The sequence below is a fragment of the Tenrec ecaudatus genome, chromosome 11, assembly GCF_050624435.1.
Source record: "Tenrec ecaudatus isolate mTenEca1 chromosome 11, mTenEca1.hap1, whole genome shotgun sequence".
Taxonomy (NCBI): domain Eukaryota; kingdom Metazoa; phylum Chordata; class Mammalia; order Afrosoricida; family Tenrecidae; genus Tenrec; species Tenrec ecaudatus.
The window spans coordinates 84,508,478-84,533,047 of record NC_134540.1 but is presented as its reverse complement, the minus strand read 5'-3'; the positions used below and the strand labels follow the sequence as shown (position 1 = coordinate 84,533,047).

At 50.4% G+C, this 24,570-nt stretch overlaps 1 protein-coding gene across 5 annotated transcripts in view; it reads right to left on the bottom strand.

Annotated features, from left to right (window-relative positions):
- SH3RF3 (SH3 domain containing ring finger 3) overlaps window positions 1-24,570 on the bottom strand; it is a 508,325-nt gene that overhangs the window by 90,534 nt on the left and 393,221 nt on the right. For all 5 annotated transcript variants that reach the window (XM_075563366.1, XM_075563369.1, XM_075563364.1 and 2 more), the window contains one exon: window positions 8,542-8,645. In XM_075563366.1, coding sequence (XP_075419481.1) covers window positions 8,542-8,645 — 104 coding nt within the window. The remainder of the gene's footprint in view (window positions 1-8,541; window positions 8,646-24,570) is intronic.

The following is a 24,570-nucleotide window of genomic DNA, read 5'->3' as shown; positions in this document are numbered from 1 at the left end:
CGGGACTCAGAAAAGCCTACCTTGGGAAGCTGTCTCTGCCTGAGAGAGGACACATCTTCAGGGCATGAATGTGCCAGACACGTGTCCAGCTTAGCCACCTCCGAAGAACGGATCCACAGCTGCCCACACCTGGGCTCAGTGAGCGCTATCAACATACCTGAGCTTCCCCAGCTGCCAAATTCACACTCGAGGTTCTGGGAAATAGAGTCAGCGTTAGCAAATATTGGTCAATGCCCAAGAAACCATTGGAATGGCTTGGCTGTCCTGTCTGTGGGCCCAACGGAGTCACTCTTAAATAAGTGAAAATTAATGACCTTTTAGGCAGGAGTTGGATGGATGGAACCCTCTGCCATCCAATGGAACAAGGATTTGGGGGTTGTTTTTTAAAATAGAAGTAGAGTTTCAAGTCTTCCCTGTCAACAAGATCGATAGGAAGGTTCTTTATAGTTCACTGTTGGCGAGCCGATTCTGACTCATAGCAACCCTGCAGCAGAACTGCCCTGTGGGTTTCCAAGACTGTAAATCTTTCTGAGAGTAGAAATCAGGATTTCTCCCTCGGGAGGCTGGTAGCTTCAAATAGCTGGCCTTGAGGTTAGCAGTCCCCCACCCCCCAGGCCTCCTTGACCTTGTGGTTACCAGTCTATGTACTGTTTGCCAACAGTAGATCTTGATTAAGATCTTAAAGTTGAAAAGAATTCTCCTTTGGAAATTCCATTTTAATTTAAGATAACAAGGAGATAACAGAGCCCGGACAATGGACAACCCAGAGGCGAACGTGGCCACCTGCTCAGTGCTCATGCAGTTCAGCTGTGGCTAATGTGTACCCCATCCGTGACATTTCGAAGGACCATGGAATAACTCTTGGGCCCCACTTCCCCTTCAGGGCGAGGTGCACTGACAACAGTGTAACAGAGGCTAGTTGCTTTGAATGAAAGGGAAAGGCGTATATTTTGTATTACAGGACACGTGCACACAGAAGTGTGATGCCTGGCAAGATGAAGTGGATCACTGGGGGTCATTTTGAGGGCCACCGCCACCACCAGAGGGGTAACACTCCCTTCCTTTCACAGCACCGACATCGACTCTCTTTGCTTTTATTACAGGTCTCATTTATCAGCTGTTGTAGCGTGGGGGTGGTACAAGTCATGTGTACTTCTGCGCCCCACTCCCACCCCTGCCGCCCTCACTGAGCTCATCAACTCCGATGAGGCAGGAGAGGAATACAGGAAACCTGCTCTCACCTAAGACCCACGGACACGGAGGTAGGTGTCCCACTGCACCTCCAGCTGAGGACACTAGGGCTCAAAAATCTAAGATCCTTTCTATTCACAAGAATTGGCTAATTAGAAGCAGAGACAGGCTCTGTAGCTGAGGTAAGCCGTGACGATGTCCACCAGGGACTTTGATACAGGCATCATGAAGGGTGAAGAATGAAGGGTGTGGGGGACAAGGCCCCACCGGGAGGGAGCAGGACTCCCCATAGGGGGAGGTGGTATGTTAAGGCTGGATTTATGGAGACAGGGAAGGCTGGCCCCCTGCTACCCTCACCCTGGGCCCAGCTGAATGGCAAGGTGCTGTGCTGATTTCCAGGAGGCCATTAATGTGCGTGCTATTTTCATCTTTGTTTTATATCCGTTCTGTCAGATGACTAATCCTTCCTCTGGTTTACGTATGCCGAGCTCAGCCTCTAGGTGTACGTTGCTGGGGGAACCAGAATGTAAATAAGTCTGACTTCACCTTGAAAAATCTCTTCTCCTCCTACTCCCCCCCTGCCCCCACCCAATGGGGCCTCAGAGGGGGAAACCAGAAGCAGATGGGTTTGCTGGCTCCTTCCTCTGCTGAGCACGACACCCTTGTGCTCATGGTATCTGCGAGTCTGGTCTGTGAGTCATGGTGGGGTAAGGCTCTGGCCCGCTGGGGGTGCCGATGTCATTCTGCGCCTGTTTCCCTTTCAGAATGACTCAAGAGCCGGCACCAGATGGACCACACTTGGAGAGTGATTCGTACCCCGAAGAATGGACCAACCAGCCAACCCTCAACCTGACGCCTCTGGCTATTCCTGGCCCTCCCCAAACCCCACTTCTCGCACCTTCTCGATTCTTCTGGATTCCCGCACCTTTCTTTCCCATTGGTTGATCTCCTGCCAGAACTGCTGGTGGGGACAGTCTCGTGGGGCGGGGGGGGGGGGGGGAGCTGGGTGGCATTTCTCTCGTGCTCAGAATGATCCACCGGTCCTCAGAGAGCCCGTGGGTGTCACAGCTGGGCAACAACAGAGGCTGTGGTGGGAGGGTATGGAATGAGGTGAGTCAAGGAGGTATTTGTGGCCAGCACCCAACTCCAATTTTCAATGCACTCACAAACGATTTGGCAACTCCACCCTCTTCCAGCTCCCAGACACTCCTTAGCCTTGTGCACCGGAGACCCCAGGCAGCTCTGCGTCGCTTAGCTTAGCCGGGTACACAGCCCTCCCTTGCCCTATCATATGCAGATTTCTGTAGCAAGTTACAAACCAACCAACTAACACTTGCCCCAGAGCATAGCTCCCCAAATGTATTTGGCCTACCATTGTCTCCTTTTCAGGAAAAAAAATTTGATAAGTGTCCCCCCACTCCCCCCTTTTGGAAATTAGAAACTTTTGTATTCAAGCCCGTGATGCAGGATAAAGTGTAGGCACAGTTTTTGCAGCCCTTCCCCTCCCACTGCCCCCGGGAATGTTCCAGCGCCCCCATGGGGTGATCTCGCCCATTGTAGAAACCCTGTCTTAGAATCTACCCTGACTCCTGGCACCCTGTCCTGCGCCCTGTGTATGTCAGGAAAGAACTGCTCAGAACCGTGCTGACGTCCCGGGGGAGGCTGCCAGGGCTCCCTCCTGAGGGGCCTCTGGGTCGGCTGGAGCCTCTGGGTCGGCTGGAGCCTCCAACCTTCCAATTAGCTGCTCAGTGCATTTCTGCTGTACCAGCTAGGGACTCCAGTAAGCGTCTTATTCTCTGTGGTCTACTGAACTCACCCAGGTCCAACCATCTCAGACGAAAGTGTAAGAGGGGGACTTTTAAAAGTTCATGGAAAAAATTCCATGTTCTTTCCCTTTTTTTTGCATGAACTATTTGAAGCTCCCACATTGAATTAAATTCATAATTTAAATTCGATTAATTCATAAGTTAATACATCACATGACCTGGAGTGTCTACAGCATCGGCCAGGTGACCTCTAACCTCTAATCTTCGGAGCCAATGGAGAGGGTGGTCATGAGGAACTGACCCCCAGGCTCAGCCAGGCCTACTCGGCTGTCTTCGCTCACAATACAGACCTCAGGTGGTCAGATTCAGTGACCCCAACCTCCACCTCAGGGGCCACCACACATATTCTGCCCATTGCTCTCTCCAGCATTCCCTTTGCTGGTCTCCAAGCCAACCAAACTCACTCGTCTGCTCCCTCAGTCTGCCTCTGGCTACCTTGAGCGGACTTCCAGGTCTCCCAGGTAGAATTCTGGGTACAGCCAACCTCTCCAGACACACAGCACCAGACGACCTCCTGGGGATGGAGTCACCTCAGAGGGAAATCTTTTGCCCAACCCCTTGGAGCCGAGGGTGCTATGCGCCAAGAGCGATGCTGGCTCTCTGCTCCCAAGTAAGTAAGCTGAAGCTGGGAAGAGTGAGGCATCGAACCTAAGTCAGCATTCAGACTCAAGTGTGCCCTTCCCCTCCCACTGCAGTGCCTGTGCTTTCACAGGGGGAGCTTTCAGGAGACTTTGCTGGAACTGGGGAAGGGAAAGGCTAAGGTATCTTTGGTGGACTCAGTCCATCTTTCCTCAGCCTAAATCAGCGATCAGTTACTGACTCGGCCCCAGAGTGAGCCCTCCACTCTCCCCTGCCTCCTCTGCTCCTTCACGGTCCTGCTTCCGGCCTAGACATGTCTGCGGAGAAGTAGAGGCGAGGATGAAGGTGTGCATTGTCAGTGGCACCTCAGTCACAAAGTTCTCTGTCAACCTTTAGATCCTGCACATTGGTGCATCCCTCTCATCCGCACTCAGCCTTCTGCACCTCTAGGCCTGCCAGGACGGAGGCACGCTGAAGCTGGAGACTCAGGGTGTGACATTCAGGTGGCTTCCAAGAACGGTGGCAGTGGGAAGTGGAGGGTGTTGGAAGGCAGCAGGCTCAGGTGAGTAGATGTCTCTAACGATGTGGCGCTTCCTCAAATGTACCGGATCGGCAAACTGAGACCCCCTCTTCTTGTGTTTCAAGGCAACCGACCCCTTGAGAAACCTCTTCTATGCTAGCAGAAGGGGGTTAGCAAACTATCCTGATGCTATTAACAGGCTGACCCTGACAAATCAGGCCTCACGCAGTCATGTTTCAAGGGATGCGCTTTGACCCGTAGAAGTCAAGGCCATGTGGTAGCAATGACGAGGATGAGAGGAGGGTCTATGAAGGTCGTTCAGTTACTGACCTTCCAGCTAGCCCATCCGGGCTCTCCCCTGGAGCCTGTGACAATGGGTAGGTTCTCTGGCACATGGCAGCACACTTGTTGCTGAAGACCAGTCAGAGCCCTACCCCACGGATGTGTCACTAGGAAGTACCGGCTGCTGGATTCTTGTCGCAGATTCTACGTTGGGATGCGAGGGGAAGGATCAGCAGTTCTGCCAAACCAACAGCCACTCCTCAGGGGCAAGGTGAGCTTCCCACCCACAAAAAGAGTCACGGTCTTAGAAACCCAACGGGCTGCTTCAGGTCCTGTCCTACAGGGTGTCTATATGTTGAAATCGACTCGATGGAGGGAGTTGGAGTTTTGAGTCTCTGGGAAATAAAGAGGATGTTCGTATGGTCAGGCTAATCCTCCACTTGATAAAGGGAGGACGCCAATCTGATTTATTTTCCCCCCTACCTGGGAATAAAATTAAAACGTGTGATTTCCAAGGTTACGCTTTTAAGATGGATAAAGAGCATGTTGAGAACATAGGAGACAGTCACTGTGATATGCCCAGTGCTGCGTATCAATAGCCACAGATAACACGTATCTGTGGTGGCTCAGTGCTGTTGAGTCATTAGGACTCAGTGATTGTATGCACAGCAGACTAAGACCCTGCCTGGTCCTGTGTCACAATTGTTCTTACGTTCGAGCCCATTGTTGCAGCCATTAGGTCACTCCATCTCCTTAAGAGCCTTCCTCTCTTTTTGCTGCCCTGCTACTTTCCCAATCACGATGTCCATCGTCAAGAACTGGTCTCTCCTAGCATGTCCAAAGTCTGAGAGATGAAGTGGTCCCCATGTAATAGGATTGAAGGGCATCCACAAGCTGGGTTGGGCACACCTCAGCCCTCAAAGTAACACCCTTCTTTCCCGTCCTCCTCAGAGGTCTTGTGCAGTGCATTTACACAGTGCCATTCAGCATTTGACCTCTTCACCGCGGCTTCTGTGAGCATTGACTGCGGATCCATGAAGACAAACTCTTTGACAACTCCAATCTTCTCTCCTTTTACCATGATGTCACCTACTGGTTCAGCTGTGAGGATTTGGGTCTTCTTTACATTGAGCTGTAATCCGTGCTGAAGGCACCGTGCTTGATCTTCATCGGCAGGTGCTTCCAGTCTTCCTCACGTTCAGCAAGCAAGGTTGTGCCATCTGCACATCACGGGTTGTTGACAAGGCTTCCTTCGATCCTGATGCTGCATTCTGCTTCTTATAACTCGATTTCTCTGATTACTTGCTCAGCACCCAGATTGAATAAATATGGTGAGAAGATAGAACACTGATGCACACATTCCTTGCTTGTAAACGATGCAGTCGTCCCTTGTTCTGTTCGTACGAATGTCTCTTGATCAGGCACAGGGCCTGTAGAGCACCATGAAATGTCACGAAGCTCGCCTTCTGCTCACGGCTAGGCACGGTTTGTCGTGATCCACATCTACTTAGCTTCCCCAAAATAGCCGATCAAAGAAGCAATGCTGATCACTCTTCGTTTGTTGTAAAGATGATTGAGTATGTGGTCAGTGAACACATTCCTATCACAGTACGTGTTTTAGTTTGACGGACTTTCTCTGAAGGACAAGTCAGTTTCCTTTCACTGTTACCCAAATAATTATCTAAACCCGAACACAGAACGCCCTGCTCCGTGGGAGCAAGATAAAGATGTCAGGAGCCGAGGACTGGGGATCACAGTGCATCCTGGTCCGGGGTGCTTGCACTGTATTTGGCTCGAGAAGGTCTTCCCTGTGGAGGGGTGGGAATGGGAGAGAGAGACCCTCTATATATTCTGGGTCCAATGAAAAAAGTATCAGGATGGAAAGCTTCAGAATGTAGCATGACTCTTGGGGGAGTGGTACTTCAGGAATTGTATGATTTGGGGGGCATTGGAGACAGAGGGGCCTCTTTGGGTTGTTGACCAGAGGCAGCATTCCTGGCGATGAGGTTGTTTTAAGTCCTTGAGGCTCAAGGGTAGGCATGAAGAACTTTCTGTAACTCCAGACAGAAGATAATCTTTTTTCATCTGTCTACTATGGTGTTCATTGTGGGGGAGGCTTTGAGACCCTGTGTGCCAGGTCTTCAGCTAGTTTCCAGTGACACCCCACTCCCTCAAATAAATATACCTTCGGCTTTGAAGAGCTAATGGTCTCATCACCGTTGACCTTGTCCTTCCCATCCACATTAAGGTCCCAGGGCCTCTGGTGGACAGAGGTCTATTTCCTCTATTTGTATGTCCAGCATTTTCAAGAAGAGCCAAACCAGTAGAACCAGGGCAGGATTGATTACGCAGGCCGCACGGCATATAAGCTCCAGTGTGCCTGCCCACCCACGTGGAGAGCACCATTTCACCCGTCTCCTTTCACATCAAAGAGGTGCTGAAACCCAAGTGAGATGGCTCACCACAGACTAATAAGTACATGCAGCGAAGCCCATGTGCACCTTGCTCAATGCACTGCAAGCTGGCGTAAGCCATGCATGCTCTTGTTAAGATCCATCTTCTGACCCACAGCAACCTCGTGCACAACCGCAGGAACCACTGCATAGTCCTGCACACTCCTCACCACTGTGCCTAGGCCTGATCCCACATTTGCAGCCCCGTGTCCATCCAGCTCCTTGAAGTTCCCACCGTGCTTACTGGTTCATCCTGCTCGGGAAGCTGAGCAGAAAGCATCCTTCCCCAGGTGCCTTCTGGGATGTCAGGGCTTTGAGTGGAAATTTCTGGAGGTTAAAGAGACAGAGCCTATAACTCAGATGGGATTATTTTCTGTCAAGTGTTGGCGAAACTCAAATTTCAACCGCAAGACATTGGGGATGTAGTTTACTAATCCAGGAAGCCAGATAAATAAATAAAGAGGTAGATTTTCCTTTCCTTTCAGCGAAGTTGGTTGTGGTAATAAACCTAACCACAGAAAAGGGGGCAGGCCAAGGGAAGGTGCTCAGAGCTTCTCAATCAGTCATCAGATAAAGGCAAGTGATTCACCTTGCCTTGAAGAAGTGTGTGTGTGTGTGTGTGTTTACACTACTTCTAGGAAACCTATTGACGTTTCATAAATTGGCTTTCTGCAGGCAGGTTTGTTCTAACCACACCTAGTTTTGTAACAACATAGGTTCAACGTGTCCCCTTTGACTAGCCCTGGATCTACCTGGCTTTGTCTTCTCCATGTGGTTTGACAAATTCAGATCTTCCAGCTGAAAACATTGATTTGAGCAACTGACTTCATCGCCAAGCGAAAGAGTAGAAGGCAGTTGAAATGCTTCAGAACCCGTTTTAAATGTTGTTTTTTAATGTTTTTTTTTAAACTGCACGTATCTTTCGAAAGCTGGCACCTAATGAAGCCAATTTCGAAACGAGATAAGCATCTCACTTCCCAGCAATGACTCATCTGGTTATTTTCGGAGCATGAGCTGCAGCTGGTGCGTCCTGGTACGGCAGGGATGGTTGTCCACAGACAAACCCCTTCTGAGCAGCTGGCAACTAACTACGGTCTCCAAGTCCCAGCCACATTAGTCTCCCCAGGGATCACCCCAAGACCTTCTCAGGGGCCATCCTTGATGGATCTGTGTCTATTAAGTAAAATGCTTTATATAGCATCCTGTTTTTATGATCACCATTGTCCTAGGGATAGTGTCATTCAAAAGCCACATCAGCCGACCCTTCATTTGCTGCAGTGTCCTTTGAGCCCCTCATCATGTCTTACCAGACGGACGTAGTAAAACTGGTCGGCTAATACTAAATTTTGGAGGGGGGGCCTGGTAGAAAGTTCAGAGTCCCTGGATGGTGAAACGCCTGACTCAAAGGTTGGATGTTCGAGTCTACCCCCGGGGTGCCTCAGAAGTAACGCCTGCCAACCTGCTTCCCAAACAGCAACCATTGAAGACTCTAGGGCCCAGGTCTGCTCCAACACACACTGGGCCAACGTGTGCCAGAGCTGATGGCAAGGGCCGCTGGTCTAGAGCTGGGCTTGGGGATAGGAGCCGTGCAGTCATGTGTAATGTGATGGAGTGGGAAGAGAGCTCTCCAAGGCTGGGGAGGGACAGGGGAAGGAATACTGGAGAAAAACAGTCATAAAGGGCAGCTCACACGTTGAGGGGCAGCTGGACTTTGGGAGACGTTGTCTGCTCTCCAGATGCGGCACCAGCTCGGGCGACAGCCAGGGTGGCCGATCCGGCAGTAGAGGAGGGGTCCTGTAAAAAGACAAGGGGAGACTTGAGTGAGGGGTCTCAGCGGCCCTTCCCAAAGGAAAGCGAGATGCAGAGTCCCGATTTTGCCTGTTGGCCATGCAGCCCTCACACTGCTCAGGTTCTGATCGCCTGGCTGGGTTTTTAAATGTCCCCCCACCCCCTCCCCGTCCAGACGATTGGAGGGGGCTTGGCATCAAATGACACCTGTCCCTGAAGCAATTTCAAGAGTCCTTTTCGAACCACCTTAGAAAATCATTCTTTGGTTTGCGTGTGTCTGGGTTGAGCAGCAATTCAGTGTTTTCACTGTGGTAGAAGGCAGTATGGGGGGGCAGGTTTTACTCTTAGAACTTGAATGAATTCTCCTTGTGTTTGTTAAAGAAAATCTTAAAATCTTTTATGGGGCAACATATGAGCTTATTTAAGATGCATTCCTAGGAACTAAGCCTAATCTTTATAGAAAATTGGCCTGTTGATAGTAACCAGGGGGACAGGCTGTAAGGTGTCAGGGATTTGCTGAGCACGGTGTTTCTCACCTAAGACTCTGAGGTACTCAAAGCTTTGGGAGTCTATTACTAAAGGAGATTACTTGAAGACAGGCTAATGGGCCAAGAGAATAGCCACTTCAAGGCCGTGCCTTGCCAGCTTCAGGTGCGAGAGCTCAGCTCCTCAAGGGCCGCGGGCGCTGCACGTAGTCAGCCGAGCAGAGGAAACTGAGTCACACAGTGATCTTGCCAAGACAATTCCTGCATGAACAATCCTGTCCACCTCATGCCAAGGGGCCAACATTGTGCCTGCACCCAGCTAGCTGGTCTCTCCTACCCTGTCCTTCCTAAGGCAGCTAGGCCGTCTTCCCTTTCAGAGGGAGATGTGCAGTGGGTTAGATTGCCCCCCTAAAACAGTGGTTCTCAAGCTTCCGAATGCCATGACCCTTTAATATACTTTCTCATGTGGTGGTGACCCCCAACCATAAAATTATTTTTGTTGCTACTTTATAACTATCCTTTTGCTACTGTTATATATTGGGCGACTCCTTTGAAAGGGTCATTCAACCTCCAAAGGGGTCTCGACCCGCAGGTTGAGAACCACTGCCCTAAAAGCTCGGTGGTTCCAGAGGAGAATGTTGAGGGTGCCCGGGACTGCTATAAAGGGACCCCAGACCTATCTCAAAAGAGGTACGGCCAGAGTGCTCCTTGGAGGCCAGGAGGGAAAGGCTTCATCTCACACCCTTGGGACAAATTGTCCGCAGAGAAGGACATCATGCTTGGGGCAGCCGGAGAGGTGGCTGCAACAACGGGCCCCAGCATGGCACAATGGTGAGGGTGGCGCAGGACTGGGTGGTGTTTCATCCCCCCGCCTCTCTTTTAATACATCATTTTATTGGTGGCTCTTACACCAATCCATACATTCATTGTATCAAGCACATTGTTTATATGTCGCCATCATCATTCCCAAAACAGTTTCTTTCCACGGGAGCCCTTGGTATCAGTAGTGTTTCCATTCCCTTGTGCGTTGGTGGCGACCTGATGCCATCTAACAACAGCAACTACACAAGGACGGTGGGGGCAGTGCGGGTCATGCCGGAGACGCAGGTGTGACGCCCGGCCAATGTGCCTCCTGTGCGGCCACCGACCTCTGTCAGGGGAGCGTTGTGCTTTGCTGTGAGGCTGAACTCCTTTCAGAGGAGCTTCCAGACTAAGCCAGACCAGGCAGATCCCTGGCAAGCTGCCTTGGAAACCCAGCTCCTGGAAACCCTGTGGCTTTTTCACGAAGGTCATGTCGGCAGTCGATCATGGAGATGTAGCAGTGCTGGGACCTGTGAGGTTTCATTGCATAGTGAGTTGTCGAGTCCAGCGGTGACGGGACACCAGCGGACAATAGCCAACCATCCATGGCCGTCCTAACCTTGTGAAAGGGGCCCTGGGCACACAGTGAGTGACAATGTGTTGGGTTGCTAACGTCAAGGTCGGCAGTTCTCAATGTCATACCAGCGCCTCCTTGGGAGAAAGCTCAGGCTGTCTGCTCCTGTAAAGACTTACAGTCTTATAAATCCCATGGAGCAGTCGTAGTCTTTGTATAGGGTCGCTGTAAGTCACAATCCAATTGATGGTGTGGATTTGCTGGTTGGTACTTTGGAATGTTACCCTATTTGGATGAAGGGTCGTTCCAGATATGATCAAGGTCAGAATCTGAGATAAGCTCATACGGCGTGAGGGTGGGCTCTAACTCCTCTGACCAATGTCCCTATAAGCGATATGGCTCTATTGTTGACGCAGTCAGGTCGGGTCTGGCTCCCAGCAAGCCCATGTATAACAGAGGGAGACACTGGCTGGTCTGACACCATCCTCACAACCACTCCGATGCTTAAGCTCATTGTTGCAGCCACTGTTTCAATGCATCTTGTCAAGGACCTTCCTCTTTCCCCTGTCCCTCTACTCTACCAAGCTCAATGTCCTTCTCCAGGGACTGGCCTCTCATGATAACATGTCCCAAGTACATGAGATGAAGCCGCGCCACCCTTGCCTCTAAGGCGCATTCTGTCTGTACACGTACGTTTTCCAAGACGTGTTTGTTGGTTCTTTGAGCAGTCCATGGTACTTTCAATATTCTTCTCCAGCATCACAATTCAAATGCCTCGATTCTTCTTCTGTCTTCCTTAATCAATGCCCAACTTTCACATGCATATGAGGCAAGAAAAGGTGCACAGAACCACACAAAGGTGAAGGCCATGTGGTGATGAAGGCAGGGAGTACAGTTAGGTAGCTCCAGGCCAAGGAACATCAAGGATTTCTGGAAGCCGCCAGAAGGTAGGTGAGAAGCCTGGAGTGGCTTCACACTGAGCATCCCGCATGGGCAACAGGACCCCACGCTGCTGATCCCAGACTTCTGGCCTCCGGAACTGTGCGAGTGTTGTTCGAAACCACCAAGTCTGTGGTCCAACAGCCCTAGGAAGGTGACACCAATGGGGAGGCCTAGGGGTACCTTGAAGAGACGGGGGTTCATTTGGCACCAAGTGGCGGGAGATGACCGGGCATCTCCTTCCTCCCTCAGAGACACTGGTGGGCTCTCACCAGGACAGGAGCCCCAGGGAAAGCAGAACCACGCGAAGAGAGGCAGGCGGACTTGAGCAGGCCCTGCAGAGCCTCAGGACATGAGATCACCTAGCAGAAGGTGAGGATGGAGGGGAGGGGGCTGTGCGGCCACTGCCCCGGGTTCTGGTCGTGTCAGATGAACATGTCATCACACATAAGTCCCCAGATGAGTAAAGTTCACTAGAAGAAGTCACAAGAATGGGATGGAAGGTCCACTTGGAATCTGCCCTGGGCAGGCAGATCCACCTTGACTGATCATCACGATGCCATGTCCTTGAGCTCTTGTGAAGGGGCAAGGGGCACTTTGTTGAGACTCACTGACAAGGTCTGACCTTGCTTGGTAAGCTCTGCCAGGCAGTGCTAGCACCTCACCGATCCTCCCTGGTAGTTCATGTCCCTGCATGACTGGGGAGTAACGGAAGGTGCCAGAAACTGCCACCACCCACAACGGCAAATCCTATAAGAAATCAGAGACTGGCTTTCTTCTCATCTTGTTCTAGTCCTGGAGGGAGTGCGCTGGGAGGATTAGAGTGTGCCACTGAGAGGTGGCGCTTCCCGCATGTCTCCAAGGTGGCTCAAAACCTCAGAGGTCCCTCCACTTCAAGCTCTGATGCCTGTGGCAGAAGCCTCTGCCGTTCCAAGGTCCCCGAGATGCAACGTTCAGGATGCATTCCCCTCGGCAGACCGCGTGCCTTTAGCAGGTGCAAGCAGCCTAATCTCCACAGAGGGAGTGGAGGAGAGTGTTCAGCGGTGATGGGGGAAAGAGTGGGAGGGAGGTCTCCTTCTCGTTACACCTCCTGAAGTCTTCTGTCTGTTGCTGTGTTAGTCTGGGTACATTAGAGAAACAAATCCACAGAAACTCATATGTATAAGGGAGAGTAATACAAAGGGTAAGTGCACATCAAGAAAACATCCCAACCCAGTGCTGCCCAAGTCCACAAGTCCAACATTAACCCATATGTCCAACACAGATCCACAAAGTCTCTCTCCATCTCACAAAACACACGCAATGATGCCGACTGCAGGAGGAAAGCCGAATCAGTGAATGTGTAAGCATCTCAGTGCTGGTAGGGGTCACCACACAGCTGCTCCAGCACCCAGGGCTGCATCGGGGTAGGTCCATGTGGCTTCTCCTCAGGGATGTCTTGCAGGAAGTCAGCCTCGCCAGCTGAAGCAGGGAACTGGCTAAGGCAGCTGCATCCTGGTCCGACCACCAGAAAGCGATAGACCCGAAAAACTAGAAAAACTAGAAAGGCGAGGCTCACCGAGCCACTTATCGCTCTGCCCTTCAATTAATCCCACATGTGTGTATCGGCCAGGTTGGCACAGTCAGCTTTAGCTATCTCAGTCGCTGTGTCTGCTGTTCTCACTTGCCCATCTCAAGTAAGACGGAGACTAGGAAGGGGCTGCCCTCCATGCTGTGATCACATCACTTCCGGAGAATCAACAGATGAGTCCGTCTCAGCCCCACCAGGGTCTTTCTCCGCAGAGCTTCAGGCAAGGGCAGGGGGCAACTTGGAAGGAGAAGCAAAGGAAACGAGGCCGCCTCATTCCAGGCCCTGCTCTCTCACTCTGGGTGGGTCTGGAAGGGGAGCAGCACTAGTTTCTTCCTCCTCTGTGTACCTAGTTTTCATTGTGTGGGCACTGGCAAAGATGTGGGCAGAACATTAGCGCCCTACACACACACACTCACACACACACTCTACTTGCCATCGAGTTGATTCCAACTCATAGAGACCCTATAGGACAGAGCAGAACTGCCTCGTGGGTTTCCACGTCTGTAACTCTTTAAGGAACTAGAAAGCCCCATCTTTCTCCTAAGGAGCGGCTGGCAGTTTCAAACTGTTGACCTTGTGGTTAGCATTCCAGTGAGTAACCCACGACATCACCAGGGCTTGTGCACTGGTTTATGTGTTGGGCTACTAAGCACAAGGCCAGCAGTTTGAAACCACTAGTTGCTCCACAGGAGAAAGACGAGGCTTTTTACTCCTGTAAAGAGTTACGGTCCTGGAAACCCACAGTGGTGGTTCTACTCTGCTCTGTAAGGTCCCTGTGATGGCAGTTACTCATAGATTTAGATATTTACTAAGTGCCAGGTACACAGAAGGTGGAATTGTTGCTGATAATGTGTCAGGGCTGACGTTGGGGTCTGCTGGTGAACAAGCAGACATAGTCTCCGACCTCACAGAGCTTAACCTCTCGTGGTGGGCCAGGAGCAGCAAGTATTAAACTTGTCCAACAACGGTGGCACTGTTCCAGGGGCACGGAGAGTGGGCACGGTCGGAGGAGCTTCTTGGAAGCACAGGGTGGGGTTATAGGTGACGTGGTGTGAGGACAGGGAAGCGGAGGTTGGGAGGAAGAGGCAACATGTTAGGGGAGAGAGCTGCTCACAGGGCGGAGGATGGAGCAAGCCTGACACGGTGGAAGAACCCGCCAGGAAAGAGTTACAGGAGCAATGAGGAAAAGGGCTGGAGTGGTACCCAAGTCACTGGGAGAGGGTCTGTAAGCTCTAGTGAGGGTCCTCGTTTCTGTCCAGAAAGTAGGGACGCCCTGGGAAAGCAGCAGGAAGTAAACAGCACTAGGATGAGACCCATGTCGTCAGAGGTCATTGCTGGCTTCCCTTCAGGGAACAGGACTGGACACTCGCTAGGAAGCAGTTGGTCAGTCAGGCTTGGAACACAGACGGCAATGGAGAGGGAGAGAAGCGGAGGGGTCTAGATATGTCGACGAGACCCTTGCTAAAACCAGTACCCATAAGAACAATGACAACCACGCCCCTTTGTACAGACCTTTGCTCTAAGCATCTGGCCTACCCCGATGCATTTATTTCTACATCACAGCCTGTCCAGTGGGTGTCGCGCTCATTATCATCTGACAGACACACACGAGGAGCCTGAGATGTTAGACAGATGGTTCACGTTCACATGATCCGTAGGCTGGACTTGAACCAGAGAAGAGCGTGATGCTTGCTTAAGACACCATAAACAAGTTACCACTTGTGTCAGTCTGGGCAGACTAGATAAATAAAATTCATAAGCACTCATATTTTATGAGAGAGTTTTATATAAAGGGGAATTGTACATGAAGCATCCCAATCCAGTTCAGTCTAAGCCCATAAGTCTGACATTAGCCCATATGTCCAACAACGATCTACAAAATCCTCCTCAAACTCACAAAACACACATCATGACGCCGACTGCAGTAGGAAAGCCAAATCAGTGAGCAGGTAAGCATCTCAGCGCTGGTAGGGGTCTCCACACGGCTGGTCCAGCACTCAGGGCTGCATCTGGGTAGGTCCATGTAGCATCTTCTTAGGGATGTCTCCCAGAAAGTGAGCCTTGCCAGCTGAGGCAAAGAACCAGCTAAGGCAGCCACAACCATCGGAGAGCAAGAGACCTGAGAATCAGAAAAGTGAGGCACACCGAGCCATTTATCTCTCCACCCTTCAATTAATCCCACACGCACAATAAACCTTAACTGTCTCACCACTTGTCCATCAGTGGAGGTGTGTGTGCTGTTAGGCTGCTGAATTGGGGGTCAGCAGAGCATCCAGGCTAAGATAGACTCGAAAGATAGGGTTTATGGTTTCTTTCTGAAAGTCAAAGACCAAACTCACTGCTGACTCCCAGTAACGCTATAGGACCGAGTAGAACTGCCTGTGGGTTTCCAAGTCTGTAACTCTGTACCATAGTAGAAAGCCTCATCTTCTTCTGAAGAAGCAGTTTCAAACTGTTGACCTTGTGGTAATCAGCCCAGTGCGTAGCCACCACACCACCAGAAAACCCAAAAATGATGGCTCCCATTGATCCAATCCTCTCTTGTGCTGGGTCACCATGAGTCAAGGCTGACTCAATGACAGCTCCCAAAGGCAAACCACTGAACCAGCCCACACGTCCCTCGGTCAGGGATTAGATGGCCAATGATGACAGGGGAGACCCGGCAGCCTCTACGGCCGCGGAGCAACACTCACTGAGATGGAGGGCTGTTTCGAGTACCTCAACTGGAAAGGAGGTCGCAGAAACGGACATCAAAGAACATTTACCTTTTGGTAAAAGTTAGATGCATTTTCATGGAGGATAAAAGTCTAGAAATTTGCATATCCCATAATAATATGGGTACTTTTAGGGAGTTGGCCTGTGGGCAAATTTAAATTTTCTTTTTCCTGCTCTATACATTAAACACTTCATCATTCTAGTATTAACAACTAATGATTAGTCCCAATATATTTCAAAGCAATATTAAAAATATAGCAGGATGAAGTTACTGGAGCTATATTTTACAGGGAAGCTCTGGTTGAATGGTGGTTCCATCATTTTCCTTGACTCAGCTCTGTGGCTTATGGAGTGGTGCTAGGCGCTGATGAGGAGAGCCCCCCTACCCCCCAAAAAGGAAAATCCTACAGCTATCGAGTCAATTTTATCCCATTGTGACCCTATAGGACAGCATAGAACTGCTCCCGAAGATTTCCAAGACTGCCCATCTTTATGGGACAGACAGCCTCATCTTTCTCCTACAGGGCCGTTGGTGGAATTGAACCACCAACTTTGCAGTTAGCTGCTAAATGAACCCACAATAAAAGCAAAGGACCAGAGAGCGGTCCCTGGGGTGGGTGATCACATGGAGCTGCGCTGCTTGGAGAGCAAGCTGTTTGCTGGAAATGTGCAGTTGCACACGATTTCCACCCACCCCGTGCCCTTGAACCCCTCGTAGCATAATTCAACAGGGAGTAATAATGCATCTGGCCAGGAGAGATGGAGAAGACTGATTTCCGTCTGCTGGGAAGAGGGAGAAGGCTTGGCTGTGACTGTAGACTTTGCAAGATCGCCGCGTCGTGTTCCACGGCATTAAAGGCTTAAGACCTCCTCTTTGCCTGCATCCCCCAAGTCCCCTGGGTGGGCAGCACATAAAGCAGGCAGGTCTTAGGAGGCTTAGGGAGGTTGAGCCAAGTCTACATGTCAGCCTAGGGGTCTCCCGGGACCCAGAGGATGAGCGCAGCCAAAGGGCCCCCGTGAGGAGAGCTGGGGGATTGTCTGCACCGAGTCACAGGGACTGTACCTGAACGCAGCAGCTAGAGGGGTGGAGGGGGCGGGCATTCTATGAGCTTTGCTGGAAACTGGCGCTTATTTGAAGCCTCAAATAACAAACACGACAAAGCAAACCTGTGGCATTTATTCGATAGAGCTGGGATGATGCAGCAGAGAAGTCAGACTTTTAAAACGCGTTTCTTCTGAGGGCCAAGGTGGGGACTGTCTAAAACGGACACTCCACTGGATGTGTGGTTCTCACTTTGCCTCTCCCCGACACCCCATCCCCAGGCACCACACCCCCGGCTCCACTATGCAGTGAGCGCTAGGGCCTCCGTTAAAGGAAGGCTTCTGCCACCGTGAGAGCCGTGTGCCCCGGGGACTCGCTGCAGAAGGAGCCCTTGGGAGCACAGTGACTCCATGCTCACCCGCTAACTGGAGGGGACACAGTGATTCCTCTAAGGGAGGAAGATGTCACAGTCGGCTTCCATAATTCTCCCTGCCACTGAGTCGATGCCGGCTCCTAGTGACTACAGAACAGGGTAGAAGTAGCCCTGTGAGTTTCTGAGACTGTAACTCCTCTGCGGAGTCTTTCTCCTCCAGGAGCGTCGAGTGGTTTCAAGCTGGTGACCCTGCAGATGCATAGGTACTGCGCCAGCAGGGCTCCTCGCTTCCATCACGACAGCCTTGGGAACCCCCGAGAGCCGTGTTGTTCAGGGCTGCTAAGAGGGGATACCCACTGGGTGCCAACAGGCGCGGCTGACTGCAAATGCACAAGCACCTATCTTCGGAGTCCACGTAAAGGGAACGTTTCAGGGTCTCCTGACAAGTTTGTGGAGGCACCGACCTAGTTGCTGCTCCCCAATAACAAAATGAACCCCCTGCCAGTCAATTGCTGATCTTGACTCAAAGCGCCCTACAGGAGTAGGAGAGATTATTTTTTCATATGTTTGAAATGAACTTGTACGTCTAAAGATTGCAAGTCCATTTCAATTTTACTCTTCCTCCTTATTTTCAGCCACTCTGACCAATATTTAGATCCAAGGGGCAAGCAATCTAGATGATTTTTTTTTAAAGCTGTGAGCCTTTACTCTCTTCTTAAATTTATTTTGATTTTTAAAATAGCATTTTCCATACAGTCCAGTTCAACAAAATAAATCAATAATCACATCCTGTTAAAACTCCATTTATATGTTTTTCTCTCTCTTTTTTCCCCCTCCCTCCCTCTATAATTCCCTACCTTTCCGTTCTCCCTGCCCTGCTCCAGTCCCTGGTCTCCTTAAAGACAAATTCTTATCTTTTGATGTAAAAACCACTTTGGCAATGTAGGTAAATCATGTATTCCTAGCAATTTATCCATTTCTTCTAGATTTTCAAATTTGTTAGAAGAGAGTTTTTCATGATACAGTGCGGTCATTTTTTAATCTCATTAGGTTCCGTAGTCATGCCAGCGCACACATCTCTTATTGCAGCGTTTGCTTTGCCTTATTCTTTCCCTTCGTTAGATTTGACAACGCTTTGGCAATTCGAAGAACCACTGTTTGCCTTGCTGGTGTTTTCCTACATGTTTTGAAATTTTCTGATTTCTGCCCTAGACTCTGTTTTTTTCTTTTCTTCTAGTACCTGAGGGTTTGTCTGCTGGGCTTTTCCCAATTGTCGGTTTCCCACAAACAGAAAAAGAACTGCTGTAATTTTAATGGAAGCAATCGGTCCCATCTTTCTTCCCAGAGCCCAAGGCACCGAGCTCTCAGTTAGCAGCTGAGAGCCATCAGGGAGACCAGATCTCTGAAGTACAAAGACTACCTGGCCTTCCCTGGGGACTTCCGAACGCAGGCCACGCGGCGTGCACCACACGAGCGCTCCTCCCCTCAATCATGTTTACACTTTCGAAACTAGTCACTGCCATCGAGTTGATGCCAACTCACAGCGACGCTACAGGACGGCATGGAGCTCCTCCTGTGGGTTCTGAGACGCACCTCTTCAGGGGTGTCTTTCTCCCAAGGAGAGGCTGGTGGGTTCAAACCACTCACCTTTTGGTTAGCAGTCCAACGCAGAATCCATGGGTTCTGGATCACTGAACGTGTTCTTGGCAATGGCGAGGAGGGGTGTGGTGGGATTCAGACACAGGTCTGAAGGGCGGCAGTCCAAATCCACTCCGCTGTACCGCAGGAGAAATGACTGGTAATCTGCTCTTGTAAAGATTACCACTTAGGTCACCCTACGGGGCTCTGAGTCCCATGGACTTGACATTACCTAACAATAACTACATGGAGCCCTGGTGGTGTAGAGGCAATGCGTTGTGCTGCGATCTGCATGATTGGTAGTTCAAAACCACCAGCAGCAGCTATTTGGGAGCTTTCTACTCCCGTAACCAGCCAGTTACCCTCTCAGAAACCCACAGGGGGTCACTATGAGTCAGCATTGACTCTGGCAGTGAATTGAGTTCAACAATAACAACAAGCTTTGGGGTACGAAATAATAAGTAGGTGCTCTATAAGTTATTTCTCATGCACCACTATCGAGTTGATGCTGATTCATTGAGGAGCCCTGGTGGCAAAGTGGTTACGCGTTGGGCTGCCAGTTACAAGGTGGACAGTTTGGAACCACTAGCCTTCCTGCAGCATAAAGTCAAAGCTTTCTACTCCCTCAAAGGAGTTACTGTCTTGGGAACGCACAGGGGCAGCTCTACCTTTGTCCTATCGAGTGGCTGTGAGTTGGAATTGCCTTGCTGACAGTAGCCTTGTTTGGGGTATATAAGTTATTACTCAGTCCAAGTCACTTTTGAAGGGAAAGAGGTACTGTGGGTAGTTGCTTGGAAACAACAGTTATACTCTGTTCCGGTGACCGCTCTATCATAAAATACTATAAAAATATATACTTCAGTTCTCACAAAGAGAAACGCATAGGCGTACTTTCACAGGGTGCAAAACCTACACCACGAAAGCCAAGAAAGACTCAGAAGAAAAGGCAGTTACAAAGACAAAGACTTGGAAGAAAAGACAATTGCAAAGACAAAGGTTGGGCTCTCTAGCTTCTTCATACTATAATGAAGTACTCGGCAGCTCATTTACTTATGTTAATGAGCTTTTATGCTTTTAGTCAGCGTCCTCCTACACCAGGTCAACACCCATAAAACCAATAATGAAACACTGTTCTTCTCCTTCGGATCAGAATATCAAGCGGTGGCAAGGGTAAAGGTGTTGCCGGTAAGTGGATATGGTCTCCTTGGGGGACGCTTTCCTTGAATCTATTAAGATGAAAACCATGTGTCCCCTTTGACCCAACACGTCTATGCCTCAGTATCTAACAGAGAGGACTGAGGACTGACATCAGAACTTATGGCAATTACATAATCTACTGTCAACTTGAGCGAAGGGGTGGAGTCTAGCCTGTCAATCGAGTCAGAGCCAATGAGGCCTCTGTGTGGGCCTAGCCTTCTCCTGAGGATTCTGGGAACTCCTGTCTTCCTTCTTGGAGGCGGGACACACACTCTATCTTCCCTTTCCTGCTGTTGAGACACTCAGAGAGCTGGAGAAGACATGTGGAGACCTGAACCAGCATTGAGATGCTTCCACTGCCACTGGATCCGCAAGACCTTCTACCCACTGACCTGTGAAGTTCCTGCATTTGGCATCATTGCATGTGCTGCGTGAGCCTAAAGAGGAATGTATGGCCTAGTATCGGACATATGAGCTAATAACAGACTTAAGGACTTGACCTAGACTGGGCTAGGGTAGTTTCTTAATGTACAATTGCTCTTTGATGTAAAGTTCTCTCTTACGCACATATGAGTGTCTCTGGATTTGTTTCTCTAGTCCCCCTGGATTAACACAGAGCGATAGCTCACACGACAGATGTTGCTGTTGTCGTTAGGAAGAACCAGTAGCTCTGTCGAGAACCCCGGGGAACCCACTCGAGAAATAAGGTGAAAACAGGCTCCAACTGCAGGCGATGTATAGTATGACGCCCTGTGTATAAGAGCAAAACCAGCCCGGTGCGGGACCTGTCCTTGCTGTGGTGTGTGTGGACCATCGTGGGGTGCTGGTGAGTTGAGTCTGGCTCATGGCAATTCCACATGGCAGAGCTGGACTGCCCGGGAGGGTTTTGTTGGCTGCAATCCTTAAAGTAGCAGATCTCCATGGCTTACTTCCACAGAGTCAACAGGTGGATTCGAACTCCCAACCTTTCCGTCTACTGCTTAACCTTTGTGCCACCGGGGCTCCTTATCTATGTGCCTAAGTGTCTAGAAAAAGGATGAAGGAGGCGTGCACTTCAACAGAGGTCACTATCGCTAGGGTCCGTATGGAAGGAGGGTATCTCCTTATTTATTTTGTTTGCAGCTGTGTAAAACAGTGTGCACGCACAATTAAAAATGCTATCTGGTCACCCCGTAGCGCGCATCTAGTCGGACACGTGTGACTTCCTAGCACCGCCTGCCTCTCCTCAGCTTGGATCTGTTCCGTCTTCTGGAACAGCCTTTCTGTCGGACGTGCTCCTTCTCGCCCACTGCCTTCTGTATTCTATGGAGAAGTTCTCGAGCATCTTGATTGCCCTAATTACTTCTAATTAGCAGTCTTGGGAGAGCTCTGAAGGAGTGGACTCAACACGCCACACTCTTTTTTCCTTCTGATAATGCTCTTTAGGAAACACACCACGCATTCCCAAGCACGTGACGCATAACATAGGGAAGCCTTTCCTCTCCTGCTGAGCTCAGAGCAGATGGCAGCTGAGCCTCCACAGGATGACATTCGCCAGGCTGCGGGACTTCTCTGGCAGTTAGTGTCAGGGATGCCCACGGGGACTCAGCGTTTGAGGGCTGCCTGCCCTCCATAGTTGGTTGCAAGTGGGGCCATGCACGTGCCTGCAGCAAGAAGCTGGGTGGCATGGACACACCACTGGGGTGTGGAAAGGGCCCACAAAGAGTGGAGGCTGCTTCTGCCCCACAACACCACAGGGCTGCTCTAAGGACCAAAGCAAACCAAGTGCACTCAGTCAAGTCCATTCTGACTCTTAGCGAACCTCTAGGTCAGAGGGTCAGGGTAGAACTGCTCCTTAGGGTGTCAGGGATGCTAGCTCTCTCAAGGAGCAGACAGCCTCCTTTTCCTCCAGTGGAGGGTCTGGTGGGTTTGAACCACTAACTTTGCAATTAGCATCCTACGCTTACACAGTATGACGAGGGCTCTTTTCTCTAAGTACACACCTTCAGGAATGCTTCCCCACCTGGAAGAGGTAATATGTACCAGAATGCCCAAGGCAGCCTGGTTTATAACCGCCGCCAGCAACTCTGCTGTTGTGAGGTGCCTTTGAGGGCATTGGGATGTCTATCTATGTATCGATTTATGTATTGATCCATGTATCTATCAATCTATGTACCTATGTATGTATGTATCCACACTGCCAAATATTTCTCCCATAGAGTCACTCGTATGGCTGACTTTCAGTTAGTTATTGAGTACTTTATTGTTGCACCATCAAGGCTTCTTCCAACAACTGTAATGTCCATCAACTAAACTTAAAACCAAAACATGATAAAAACCAACTCATTGCCATTCAGTCCTTTCTGATTCACAGTGAGCCTCTAAGCACAGGGTAGAATGACTGCTGTGAGTTTCTGAGACTGATTCTGAACAGGGATCAAAAGCCGTGTCTTTCTCCCTTGGAGTGGCTGGTGGTTTTGAAATGCTGCCCCTGAGGTTCGCAGCCTAACATGTAACCTACTACTACACTCATGGCTTGGTCAGAGTCGTCAATAGAAGAGTGAATAAATACATGTTGTCTGGGCATACGATGGAATTCCAGTCAACAGTGAAAAGAAATAAATCTACTCTCCCACATTAGCCCAGATAAATCTCACTAGCATCATGTTAGCCAAGAAACCAGACAGGGTGAACACATTGGCTCATATGATCCTAGTTGTATGAAGCTCCCTTGTGGTGCTGACTGGTGAACGTTAAACTGCTAATGGTAAGGTTGGTGGTTCAAACCCATCAGAAAGTTCTCACGCGAAAGAAGAGGCTGTATACTCCTGTAAAGATTGACAAAGCCTCCGATGGCAGTTGGTGGGTATGAGTTGTAATCCACTCTACAACACTGGGCTTTTTTTGGGGGGGGGGGATGGAGAGGGGGTGGAGTTCAAAGAGGAAACCTGGTGGTGTAGTGGATTATGTGTTGGGCTGCTAACCACAAGGTCGACAGTTCAAAGCCACCAGCCCCTCACTGGGAGAAAGCCAGGGTTTCCTGTTCCTCTAAAGAGCTACATCTCAGAAATCCACACGGGCAGTTCCACCCAGTCCCATAGGGTTGACTCTGAGTCAGAACCGACCCGATGGCAGCGTGTTTGGTTGGAAGTTTATGGAGTTCACGAGAGGAACAGCCGCTGTTCGGGGAGACGTCTGTGGTGGGGAAGACTACATAGAGATAAAGCAAAAGCCAAAGTAAGGGTGCACAGATAATCACAGATGGCAGGGTGGTGAGGGTCTCTCGGGTGGGAATGGGAAGCTTGTGGGAAGGGTCTGAGGGAGATGGCTGGATGTGATCCAGTTCCTCGTGGGTGTAGCCATGGGGGGCGTCTGGCTGTCTGGGCTATCTGTACCACTTAGGACTGTTGATGGTGACATTCTGCAGTCAAGGGACTGCCCGATAAGGCAGGCATCTCCTGCTGACTAGGTCGGTGCTCCAGCAACTGCCTAACTTAGTTACCATTCAAGAGCCGAGGCCCACAGCCACTGAGAAGCCCTGAGGGCACCTGGGCCACTGTGAACTCCCAGCAGGTATGGAAAAAAAAGAGAATGGGGTGGGTAGGGAAGGGCCTCTCTTTTAAGTATTTCTGATGAGAAACCCGTTAGTACATGTATACAGCTTTCCTGATTCCCACTGCACTGCCGGGGAATCCAGCGCCTGTGCTCTCTGGACACGATGTCACCTTTGTGACATCCACTCCTCACTCCGGACATGTCTGCAGAAGTGGAGTGGAACCCACAGGATAGGGAAAAGGAAACAATCTGGCTGGAGGTCTATTGGGCACCAGCATGTCTCCTGTCCCCTGCATGCGAGGCAGCTCCCTGGGTCCCCCGCCTGGGCTCAGCCTGGTTTCTGCTCCTGACTTGGAGCCAGATCTCGGGAATGGCTTTGATTTTTTAACGGCTTCATTTTCAGTGATTCTGGGCCTGAAGGGATTCGTGAGGTCTTGGAAGGAGGAGAGCAGCGTCAGACAGTGATAAAGACAGGGAAGGGACCAGGGCAGAGGATATTCTCGCCCCAGCTGCGCTCCAGTGAAAGCAAAGGCAAATGTAGCACTTAGACTCATTCTTCCTATCAGTACAGTCACGGGATGGGCTCCGGCCCCAACTTCAAAGCCGCATCTGGCCCTGCTTTACCAGAGCGCTTTGCGCGGCTGTCTGTTCACAGCAAAGGCCTGGGCTGGAATGACGTCAGGAGGATGTGCCATTCCGGTGCCATCTTTTCAAATGACCGCCAAATGGACAAACACCAGGGTTCTGCCCCGGCAAGTGAGCCACTACGTTCGGAAGAGTTCATCAGTGACTGGGGGTTGGGATGAAGTGAGGGGGCGAGAGGACATAGGAGGTTCTCTTCCGAGATTCGCTGATTCATCATTTTAGGCTAAATGTTAAACTCGACAAAACCAGAAACCATAAGCATTCAGTGCGAACCACGGACGTTGGGCTAATTGGCAGGGTGATAGGTTAGGGGGTGTGGCCTCAGGTGAAATTTATCAAAGTGAGAGCCAATACAATACCGTGACACTCTTCTGTGGGACACTGTCCTCTGGACATGGGCCCTCAGGACTGTCCTTCT